Source organism: Bufo gargarizans, chromosome 10 (genome assembly GCF_014858855.1).
Source record: "Bufo gargarizans isolate SCDJY-AF-19 chromosome 10, ASM1485885v1, whole genome shotgun sequence".
Taxonomy (NCBI): Eukaryota; Metazoa; Chordata; class Amphibia; order Anura; family Bufonidae; genus Bufo; species Bufo gargarizans.
Window position 1 is genome coordinate 17,450,789 of NC_058089.1, and position 12,419 is coordinate 17,463,207.

A 12,419-nucleotide genomic window follows, 5' to 3' on the forward strand; every position below is an offset into this window, starting at 1 on the left:
ACAAGGATGGGACTGTTCTATTAAGGGCCAGCTGTTCCGTTCCACAAAATGCGGAATGCACACGGACGCAGTACAAGCCACGCACCTGGAATCTTCAATTCGTCCGTCTGAAATCTCGCGCAGGCGCAGTACCGCCTCCTGCCTGTGCGATCCAATAGCTCCTGAGGGCAACAGCGATAAGAAGACGTCACTGGGCTCGGCACATGCCCAGTGACACTTTTGAGGCTGTTGCCCCCAGGAGCGGTTGGATCGCGCAGGCAGTAGGCGGTACTGCGCCTGCGCGAGATTTCAGACAGACGAATTGAAGATTCCAGGTGCGTGGCTTGAATTAATTAGTTGACTGGCTTGAATTAACTAGTTGACGTAGCAGAGGGGGCGGCGCTGTTAAACTAGGCTGTGGGACAATACTGCATAACGGGGAGGCGTGCTTGGGCTCTAAACTAAGACGGTCTAGGAACTGCAGGGGGGCGTTACTGGGCTCAAAGGGTGATGAATAACGCCCCTCTGGGCACCTTTGGGGTTCATTTGCATAATCCAAAAATCGCTTTTTTAACAAAATGAAAAGAAAGAAAACCACTGCAGGAAATAAGGTATTTTATTAAACATGGCAATGGTGACTGCTTACTATGGTCAAACCAGGTGACAGATTCCCTTTAAAACATACTTTTCGCCAAAATTGGCTTTGTTTTTAATGGGTTAATGCATTTTTTTTGCAACATACATCGCTGCTATTAACTTTCATAGTTTTTTTTTACATCCAGGCACTTGTTGAGCAGGGATAGGACAGGGCTGTGAAATCAGGGCTAGAGCCAGGTTTGGGTGGCAGTGGAGGCAGTAGATTTGTTTCTACTCCAATAAAATTATTATAGGTTATTAATATTGTGTCATTTTTTTTTATTTTGAGCTTGTTATATATTTACTTTCGCAGGAATTTAGGAAAGTAGAACTTGTAATCATATAAACTATTCCATCGTGCAGCGCTGTGGAATCCCAGTCCCAGTGGTACAAAGGAAAACTGGCTGAGTTGCCCACATGAACCAATCAGATTCCACCTTTCTATACCAGTGTATTACTGTACTGTGCCGGCAGCAGGGAGCGCACGGCGTCATAGCAACCAGTGACGCCGTGCGCTCCTGCTCTCAGGAGGGATCCAGGCCGCGGTTCCACGGCCCGCACACGGCTGTGAAACACGGCAGTGTGCATGGGGCCTAAGTGTGTCTCAATCCTGGCAAAGCTGGTCGTCACCCCCTTTTCACACCACTTTTTCCAAAGTGACATGCATGGGGCAGAAACACAAAAAATTACTAAATGGTTACTAAATTCATTATGTTGCTCAGCAGATAGTTGCCGGTACATTGTAACAAAGGGGTAATTCATTAAATTGGTCGTCCAATGTCATATAGTTCTTTAAATACCCCACCCAGTAGGAACCCACCCCGTCTACCTACTGCTCACTGATGGTCAGTTTCAGCTCAGTGGGTCCTCCAATATCTACACTTCACTTCGGTACTGTCATATAAAGTGTGTGTCACTGCCGCCATTCACTGTGTCCCCAAGCAACGTGTCACTGCTGGGTCTCATGGCGCTTAGGGACACATCACTGCTGCAGCCAGTTATTGTCTGCCGCAGCGCACACTACCCTGCCATGCCATAAGTTTACATGCTGAAACCGAAACACAGTAAAGACAGCGGCGGACCCACAGAACCAAGCATCGGGGAGAAAGTAAGTATGCTTCCTATGACAGGTCCCTCTGGGGGTGGGTGGGGGGGGGGGGGGTATACAAAAACCTGTATGAAGTTGGACATCCCCTTTAAGGCCTTTATGTCAGTTTTCTGTCATGGAAAAGTTGCAAATGTTAGTCCCATCTGAGCTTTTGCAACTTTTAAGAACTCCAAGCAGAAGAAAACTCCCCAAGTTATTGCAGTTTGATTTTCATGGGTTTAATCATCTGACGGTCCAGGAGTGGTGGAGCACTCATCTGTATTCGCGTGAGCGTGCAGCAGTCGCATCATCAGCATCACACCATTTCTTCTTTGCCCCAGTGATGTCACTCGTCCCCGAGCCAGTACTAACCATGATGCCCAGTGCTGCCCATGGACCCGTTTCTAGCACTGCTGTAGTTTCTAAATCGGCTCAAACGTCACACTTCACCTCCCTAAATGAGTGGGGTCATATGAGGTAAAGGGAGGCAATCTGCAGCAGCAGCACCAGCCTGGCACCTAACCTGGGGCGGACGCCCGCAATGCAAGGATTTTCCTTCTTAGAGCTGATCCTTAGCCCCCATCTTCGTGTTTCCTACAGTAACGTAAGACTTCTGCATTGCAATTTGTAGCGATGGGGATAATCTCTGCTCCTGGACGATTCTCAAGTCACTGAAAGACAGCAGGCACACAGCCTTGCTAGAGGCGTACAGTGTATCTGATGCTCTTTCTTATTATATTTTTTTCTCCCTAAGGGGTTAATTCTGGTGCAAGGCAGCCGTCGTAATGTAGGTAGCTGTAAGGTAGCGATCATTAGAGGTTGGGATTATTTTTGTCATGGATGCGCCCCCCCTTGTTCTGCATCCTCCTGGGAATAGAGCCGTACCCTGCTCTACTATCGAGATGATGCAGTTTTTCTGACATCGGGGAAATTTGCACTGGATGACGCGGAGCTACACGTTGCTAGCATTCCTGGCAGTCACATGATCATGTGGGATCCTTCCAGCATGCAACATTTATTAAGGCTAGAAATGGGGGTTTGATGCAAGGCTCTCTCCTGTGACTTCATATGTGCCTTTAGCTGGCTTGGACTGGAAGCAAAACCACCAAAAAAAATCCAATCTGTTTTCATGATGCCACCTGATTTTTGGTTGTGTGCTGCTGGAATTTGGAAGAGGACCCTGGTGGATCCATAGCCGAAGAGTTTATTAAGGGTTTCTTCTTCAGTTCTTGTTGGTAGTTTCTCCCTGGCACACAGCTGACATGATCACACGCTTCCCCAGCCATTTGTACATAGGAAGAATCAGCATGCCGGTTTTCTACCTCTGTCTGCTGCAGGCTCTCCTCCTCCCCTCACATCTTTTGCATTCTGCCATGTAGTAGTGGACCTGCCGGGTTATTCTATTTTTTTTTTTCATGTTTTCTTTATTTTATTTTTTCCTTTATTATTATTTTTTTGCATATTCTTTCTTTGGTTTTGATGCCACGCTTGGCACCTGCAATGCCATCTGATTAATTGGGTTTGACAATGATGATGATGAACATGCATTCTCGGAGAGCGATTGCAGCCGTGATGATGAGAGGCTGTAATAATGGTCGTTATGCTCGAAATTCTCCCCACAGTGACTGCATTATCGAAGAGAAGACCGTGGTTCTGCAGAAAAAGGATAATGAAGGCTTCGGATTCGTACTCAGAGGGGCAAAAGGTAAGAGCCTACCGTGCCAATGTCAGGTTATGCGTGTGTGTGTGTTTTTTTTTTTCTTTCCTTTTTTTTTTTTTCTCTCGTGTGTTTTTGTGCATGCTTGAAATTCAACGGGAATCGTTCCTGGTACTCTCAGTTGCTAGACAACACCGTTCTCCCCCCTGCTTCTTCGCTCCACACCTCATGCTCACATATTTAACCATCCTTCATCCTCATGCAACCTGAGATAAACATGCAAAACTTTTGCAGGCATCAATTAACCATCAAAGTGTTTGTAGCTCGGCTGCCCCTGAAAGGGTTAACGCAGGCAGCAGACGCCGCTTGCTTGACATACAAATAATGCGTGCCCTGCTATTTCCACTGTGCTGCCCACACAATAGCACCGACAGGTGTGAGGAGTGGCGGTATTAAAAGGTGTAGAGCGATTGACACACTTCTGTGATAGACTGCAATAAGTTTCACGAGTTTCTTGGCACGCCGCCCCCCCCCAATTTATTCTCTCTATACGTGTTGCTCTGGACACATTTTGACCCTATACAGCACCCCTTATAGCTTGCCTATAGGGCAAAGCCATGCAATTTAGCATATTGCGTCTATTTAAAGGCTCGCCCTCCATTATAGTGTCCCCTTGGTGCTGCTGACTGCCGTCATCCACAGGTTCCACCCCTTGTCTGACAAGACTTTGGGATTTGAGAAGAGAAGATGCTCTGGGCCCATCACATGACATTATGCAAATACCATTGGCTTGTTCCAGCTGCGGGAGAGATGGGGGGGGAGGGGGTTTAACTGTAAATTTAGCACAACCAAATAAAGTTGTGAAGGGCGGTAGAGGTTCTGTGCTTTGCATCTGATGATAATTTGGTTGACAAGTGTAAAAGCCCCTGGTGTGGATTTGGGGTCAGCTGTGCTTGAATTATGCAAAGCAATGCTAAGTAGCAGAAATGAGGGGCATTTATGAGGGCAGGCGCCAAAGGGATATGTGTTGTCGTCCCAGGTGTAGCAGTGCAGGTGGTGGGCGGCAAGGGGCGAACGGATCCATCTGGTGTATGGTCCAATAGGTGAATCCTACGTAAGAAATGTCAGGGTGCATTAAAGAGGGAGCCGTCTGCTCTCCTGACGTGGCCGTTTTTGTAACTACTTGCATTCCCCATAAAATCGCAATTCTAGAGCATCTGTTCTTATAACTCTGCATTGTGCCATTCCCCTGTTATTCCATCTAGAACAGGCATGTCCAAACTGCGGCCCTCCAGCTGTTGCAAAACTACAACTCCCAGCATGCCTGGATAGCTTACAGCTATTAGAGAATGCTGGGAGTTGTAGTTTTGCAACAGCTGGAGGGCCGCAGTTTGGACATGCCTGATCTAGAACGTTGCGAATAAAGGTGTTACCATGTTCCTTGAAAAAGAGGTGTGTCCCTACACAGCCTGACACTGATTGGACAGCGTTAGCGTGTGCAGTGACACACCCCCACCTGATAACACCCGGTTGGCAGTTTATTCAGAAATTTGTAGTAGGAGTAATGGAGGAACGGAACAACACAGTTCTGAGAAAGGGTGCTGCTGAATTGTTATATAAAGGGGCATAGGATTATTTACTAGAACCGACATGTCAGGAGAGGCAAGTCCATAGATCTCACAGGAAGGTAGAATCCAGTTAATTTTTGTAGGGGGATCCCATATCACCAGTTATGACTCCTGCATCTTCCTGTCTTGGATATTAAACTCAGTAATGTGTACCTACCTATGTATATAATATACAGTGGGATGCGAATGTTTTGGGCAACCTTGTTAATCGTCATGATTTTCCTGTATAAATCGTTGGTTGTTACGATAAAAAATGTCAGTTGAATATATCATATAGGAGACACACAGTGATATTTGAGAAGTGAAAGGAAGTTTATTGGATTTGCAGAAAGTGCTATAATTGTTTAAACAAAATCAGGCCGGTGCTACATGTGGTCGCTGTTGTTGTCATTTTATTGATTCCAAAACCTTTAGAACTAATTATTGGAACTCAGATTGGCTTGGTAAGCTCAGTGACCCCTGACCTGCATACACAGGTGAATCCAATTATGAGAAAGAGTATTTAAGGGGGGTCAATTGTAAGTTTCCCTCCTCTTTTAATTTGCTCTGAAGAGTAGCAACATGGGGGTCTCAAAACAACTCTCAAATGACCTGAAGACAAAGATTGTTCACCATCATGGTTTAGGGGAAGGATACAGAAAGCTATCTCAGAGATTTTAGGAACATATTGAGGAAATGGAAGACCACAGGCTCAGTTCAAGTTAAGGCTCAAAGTGGCAGACCAAGAAAAATCTCGGATAGACAGAAGCGACGAATGGTGAGAACAGTCAGAGTCAACCCACAGACCAGCACCAAAGACCTACAACATCATCTTGCTGCAGATGGAGTCACTGTGCATCGTTCAACCATTCGGCGCACTTTACACAAGGAGACGCTGTATGCGAGAGTGATGCAGAGGAAGCCTTTTCTCTGCCCACAGCACAAAAAGTGCCGCTTGAGGTGCCGCTAAAGCACATTTGGACAAGCCAGCTTCATTTTGGAATAAGGTGCTGTGGACTGATGAAACTAAAATTGAGTTATTTGGCCATAACAAGGGGCGTTATGCATGGAGGAAAAAGAACACCGCATTCCAAGAAAAACACCTGCTACCTACAGTAAAATATGGTGGTGGTTCCATCATGCTGTGGAGCTGTGTGGCCAGTGCAGGGACTGGGAATCTTGTCAAAGTTGAGGGACGCATGGATTCCACTCAGTATCAGCAGATTCTGGAGACCAATGTCCAGGAATCAGTGACAAAGCTGAAGCTGCGCCGGGGCTGGATCTTTCAACAAGACAACGACCCTAAACACTGCTCAAAATCCACTAAGGCATTTATGCAGAGGAACAAGTACAACGTTCTGGAATGGCCATCTCAGTCCCCAGACCTGAATATCATTGAAAATCTGTGGTGTGACTTAAAGAGAGCTGTCCATGCTCGGAAGCCATCAAATCTGAATGAACTAAAGATGTTTTGTAAAGAGGAATGGTCCAAAATACCTTCAACCAGAATCCAGACTCTCATTGGAACCTACAGGAAGCGTTTAGAGGCTGTAATTTCTGCAAAAGGAGGATCTACTAAATATTGATTTCATTTCTTTTTTGTGGTGCCCAAATTTATGCACCTGCCTAATTTTGTTTAAACAATTATAGCCCACTTTCTGTAAATCCAATAAACTTCCTTTCACTTCTCAGATATCACTGTGTGTGTCTCCTATATGATATATTTAACTGACATTTTTTATCGTAACAACCAACGATTTATACAGGAAAATCATGACGATTAACAAGGTTGCCCAAACTTTCGCATCCCACTGTATAGCACACACAGTTGTATAGCCTGTGCCAACAAATCTTTTTAGGGTATTTTGGTGCAAATCTTTGCCCTGGGTTAAAATGGCTGCTTCCGTTCCAGTGCCGAGTTTCCTTCTCCTCCGATCCCACTGGACCATAATTGTGAAGTGTTGTCTACACACGGATGTCACTGCTGCCGACAAATCTGTGGCCTCAATGGTGATATGTTCATTCAAGGCATTTGACCATCGCTGAGGGCATTGACGCCAGTAGCGTTGGCATGTGTGTAGATCCCGGTCCAATAGGGCCTGGAAGCAAAGGAGAAGGGAGACCGGCGCTGGAACAGGAGCATTTGTGAGGATTGAGTCCCATGTTTTTTTTTATTCGCTGCACCCTGCCTGTCCATATCAAATGGAGTTCCTGGTCTCGGAAAGAGAACCTTTGGTTTTTGTCATCTATACGCAAGTGTGGTTGGGTGCAGCATTAGGAGAATCACAGGGAACCTAGACAGTCACTTCTCCACTCCTTAGGTTACCTTCTCCATTAGTCCACGAAATGTCACCTGCACTCCTGATCTATAATGGTGCCTTGTGGAGGGCTCGTTTACCCTCTCTGTTAGTTCTCTGGCTTCTAAGCAGTATGCTCCATCTCCATCCAAGGTGAACGAGATCTATAACTACAGATACTAGCTAACTCATGTTATGCACTGGTAAAATTACCATGATGGTGGCTCCCCATTTTGATCGGCATGTCAAGGGTTTCCTCGGGATAAGGGTAAAAGTGCATCACTCATGTCCATTCAGGAAAGTGTTATAGGATGGGCAAAAGTTGCCATTGTCCAAGTGTACTGCCGACTATAGAAAAGTTTTAATACGAGGCAGAATAGGTGATCAGGCAGAGTTTGGGCCGAGGCTCCTGTCTCTTTGCTCCTAGCTTGTGTCCTGGAATATATGAGCTTCACAACCTCCTCACTTGTCGATATATTGTGGACGTGTTGGATGGAACTTGAGGTTCACACTACTGTTTTATCTTTTTTTCCCATCCTTCAGCGGATACTCCTATTGAGGAATTTAACCCTACACCAGCCTTTCCTGCTCTGCAGTACCTTGAATCTGTGGATGAGGATGGAGTGGCTTGGCAAGCCGGCCTGAGGACTGGAGACTTCCTGATAGAGGTAGGACGTGATTCTCGTAATGTATTCAGTGCGGTGACGCTTTATATTATGGCAAATTGCCTTATTTTATGCTCTGGGCATGTTGTGCAAGGAGAATGTGCCTACATCTTGTGGTTTGCTTATATTTAATCCTGCAAGGGTACACGGGGCCCTGATGTTTTTAGGGTCCACGTGGCCTGTTCTTCTGATGATTTAGGGTTCACTGGACCTGTTCTGCGGATGTTTTTAGGGTTCACTGGACCTGTTCTGATGTTTTTAGGGTTCACTGGATCTGTTCTTCTGATGTTTTTAGGGTTCACTGGATCTGTTCTTCTGATGTTTTTAGGGTTCACGTGGTCTGTTCTTCAGATGTTTTTAGGGTTCACTGGACCTGTTCTTCTAAAGTTTTTAGGGTTCACTGGACCTGTTCTTCTGATGTTTTTAGGGTTCACCGGACCTGTTCTTCTGATGTTTTTAGGGTTTACTGGACCTGTTCTTCTGATGTCATTAATTAGCAGCCAGATTGGAGAAAGTAAGGTTTTGTACATGTAGGTTACATGTCTTTCTATTTATGTTGAGAATATGAAATTGGACTTATACAGAGAAACATTTGATGCATTTAATCTACTTCCACCTTCATCTTTTAGAATCAGAACCAGATCCTTGGAAAAAGTGAAAAAAAAAAAAAACCCTAGCTACTTCTGCTGCTACCTCTTGTAAAATACTCTGTGCTGCTGGAGAAACAAAATTTGCCATCTTGATAAACTCTTTTTTGAAGCAGAATAATGCACACAACCGTATCCGTTTTGCAGTCCGCAAATCGTGGATCCACAAAACATGGATACTGGCAAAGTGCTTGCCTCCATTTCTTTTCTTTTTATTTTATGACTACAGCCAGAAGGACTGTATAAAAAGTTGCACATCCAATATATGTAAAATATATCCATCTTTATTTAGCACAATATAAAAATAATGTATAAAATAGAAACCTTATGTAGGACTCGATATGTTCTTATATAAGTGTGTGGAAACTGGTCCAAAACGTGGACAATCCTAATTGGCCGGACAACCCACAATAAACAGCGAGGCATACAAACTGTGCTAGAACATGACATCTAATGTAAAATGTAAAACTATACCAGCAATGTAAAAATAGGCATCCAGGTCCTAGTAAAAACACAAGCCTGCACACGAAAAATTTTTCTTTTCCATTACGTTTTTTTTGCGTTCCTTATACGGAACCATTCATTTCAATGGATCCGCAATAAAAATTTAAGGTACTCCGTATGCCTTCCGTTTCCATATTTCTGTTTTTCCGTTCCGTTCAAAGATAGAACATGTCCTATTATTGTCCCCATTAGGGCTCGTTCACACGAAATTGTGAACCCTGTGCCTGTGCAGTGGACCCCAAATTGTGGTCCGCAATGCACGGGCATCGTCCGTGGGGCAGGAGCATGGGGATCGCGGACCCATTCACTTGAATGGGTCCGTGAGCCTTCTGTTCCGCGAAAAAATAGAGCAAGCTCTATCTTTTTGCGGTGCGGAAGCACGGAACCGAACCCCAGAAAGCACTCCGTAGTGCTTCCGTAGTTCCGTTCCGTTCTTTCGTTCCACATCTCCGAAATTGTGGACCTATTGAAATGAATGGGTCCGCATCCGTGATGCGGAATGGCCACGGAACGATGCCCGTGTATTGCGGTCCGCAATACGGCAACGGGCATCACACGAACGTGTGAACGAGCCCTTACGCTACATGCACACGAACATTGTTTGTTTCTGTGTCTGTCCTGGGTTTTTTTGCAGATAGGATGCAGCACCATTAATATCAATGGGTCCGCAAAAAATGCGGACAGCACACAGTGTGCTCTCCGCATCAGTATGTCTGTTCCGTAGCCCAGCAAAAAAGATAGAACATGTCCTATCCTTGTTCGTTTCAGAGTACTTTCACACTAGCGTTATTCTTTTCCGGCATTGAGTTACGTCCTAGGGGCTCAACACCGGAAAATAACTAATCAGTTTTATCCCCATGCATTCTGAATGGTGAGCAATCCGTTCAGGATGCATCAGGATGTCTTCAGTTCAGTCTTTTTGCCTTTTCAGGACGGATATAATACCGCAGCATGCCATTTTTTCCCATTGAAATGTATTAATGTTCCGGCATGAGTGTTCCGGCAAAACGGATCCGGCATTGCGGTCTGTGCATGCTCAGACCGCAAAAAAAAGTTGATTTAAAATAAATGCCAGATCCGTTTTACCGGATGACACCGGAGAGACTGATCCGGCATTTCAATGCACTTGTCATACGGATCAGGATCCTGATCCGTCTGACAAATGCCATCAGTTTGCATACGTTTTCGTTGATCCGGCAGGCATTTCCAGCGACAGAACTGCCTGCCGGAATCCTCTGCCGCAAGTGTGAAAGTACCCTTGTGCATTGTTACAATGGATCCGCCCAAAAAAAAAAAAAATGATGGCATACGGATTTCATCCGTGTTTTTTTTTTGTGTGTTTTTTCTTTTTGCGGATCCACAATTTGCAGACCGCAAAACACAAACGGTCGTGTGCATGTAGCCTAACGGACAAAGATAGTACTGTTCTATCAGGGGCCAGCTTTTCCGTTCCGCAAAAAACGGAAATGCCTAAGGCCTCTTGCACACAACCGTATGGCTTTTTCAGTATTTTGCGGTCCGCAAAAAATACAAATGAAGTTCGTGTGCATTCCGTTTTTTGCGGAACGGAAAAGCTGGCCCTGATAGAAAAGTACTATCCTTATCCGTTATCCGGAAATACGGAAACGGAAGGTATACGGAGTACCTTCATTTTTTTTTTTGCGGATCCATTGAAATGAATGGTTCCGTATACAGTCCGTATACGGAACGCAAAAAAAAACGGAACGGAAACGGAAAAAAAAATGTTTGTGTGCAAGAGGCCTAATGGCCTAATGCTGTTGTGTCTTCAAAGCAACTTCATCAGTTTATCAGATAATTAATGACGAGGTTTCTCCGTGATGTGCTCACTGACGGTGTCTATTAATTAGATGAATTGCTTGTCTCAGTGAGTGGCGTGTCAGCAGACCCAGGTTCACGCTGTTGAATTCTTTTGGATAGACTGTAGTGAAGTTCTGCACAGAGATATCGTATACGTGGATTATATTGGAGTTATATTTTGTGGCTCTGTTGGACATTGATATCTGTTGCACTTTAAAGGGGTTCTCTCACTTTAGCAAGTGGCATTTATCATGTAGAGAAAGTTAATACAAGACACTTACTAATGTTTTGTAATTCTCCACATTGCCTCCTTTGCTGGCTGGATGCATTTTGCCATCACATTATACACTGCTCGTTTCCAGGGGTTATGACCACCCTGCAATCGAGCAGCAGTGGTCGTGCTTGCACACTGTAGGAGAAAGTGCTGCGTCCCTGGTGGCAGGGGCCATGGGATCGCACATGCGCAGCATCTCACATCCCTGCCACCTGTGCGCCGCATCGGTGGTCTTAGCCCCTGGAAAGGAGCAGTGTAGAATGTGATGGAAAAATGAATGAAGCCAGCAAAGGAGGCAATATGGACAATCACAATACATTAGTAAGTGCCTTGTATTAACTTTCTCTATATGATAAGTGCCATTTGAGGAAGTGAGACAATCCCTTTAAGTAACACTCCAGGGATAACTGACACGTTATGCCTAGTGCAGGGCCTGAAGGGTTGGAACAAAGAGAAGATCCCTGTGTCCCTCAGGCCCTGCACTAGGCCTAACGCATCAGTTTGCCTGGATTGTACCTTTAAAGGGCTTGTTCCACCAAGTTCATTGCTTAGACTATTAGAGGAATATTTTTCATTTGCATGTGCAGAGTTATGACATTTACTTACATTGTGTTGCGCCATCTGGTGGCCACAGAGTATAGCGATGTGTACATCCGCCTAATGAAGTGCTGGTGGACATGCATGCTCAGTTGCTCTCCCAGGTCTCTGCATAGTGAGCCTCTATTCATTGCAGGGCAGCCAATAGAAATAGCTTTTCTGCCCTACTTGTCAGGGAGGAGCAGATTGGCAGTATAAGGGAGAAAGCTACATCACCTAGAGAAGCAACGATAGCTGTATTGTCAGCTGCCAGAGGTGGAAGGAGACTGGCACCAGCACCAATGGAGTTACATGGTATTAAAAATGATGAAATAGTTATTTGTTATGCTGAAAAAACTGCAAATTACCATAAAACAGATACTAACAGCCTTTCAGGACTTTAGTATGAAAATGACACATGGGAAAATCCCTTTAATTATTTTTAACGTGTGAAGCAGGCAGAGCATGATTCGGGGCAAGTTCATCAAAGTCTGTAACTCTACTTGCAGAATCTGGCTTGGTTACAGATTCCTCCTCCACCCAAGAAATGCCACAGGTTTGACTGCTTCATATCTGCACTTTGTGAACAAGGGCTTTAGTGCCGCTGCTCTTGCTCTCTTCTCCGCTCTGTAAGATAGTACTCTTCATCTACTTGCCAGTTGTCCTGAAATA

General features: G+C 45.0%; 1 protein-coding gene across 5 annotated transcripts in view; it reads left to right on the forward strand.

Moving 5' to 3' along the window:
• SHANK2 (SH3 and multiple ankyrin repeat domains 2) overlaps positions 1-12,419 on the forward strand; it is a 531,815-nt gene that overhangs the window by 349,415 nt on the left and 169,981 nt on the right. For all 5 annotated transcript variants that reach the window (XM_044270326.1, XM_044270322.1, XM_044270325.1 and 2 more), the window contains exons 15-16: positions 3,325-3,407; positions 7,807-7,931. In XM_044270326.1, coding sequence (XP_044126261.1) covers positions 3,325-3,407; positions 7,807-7,931 — 208 coding nt within the window. The remainder of the gene's footprint in view (positions 1-3,324; positions 3,408-7,806; positions 7,932-12,419) is intronic.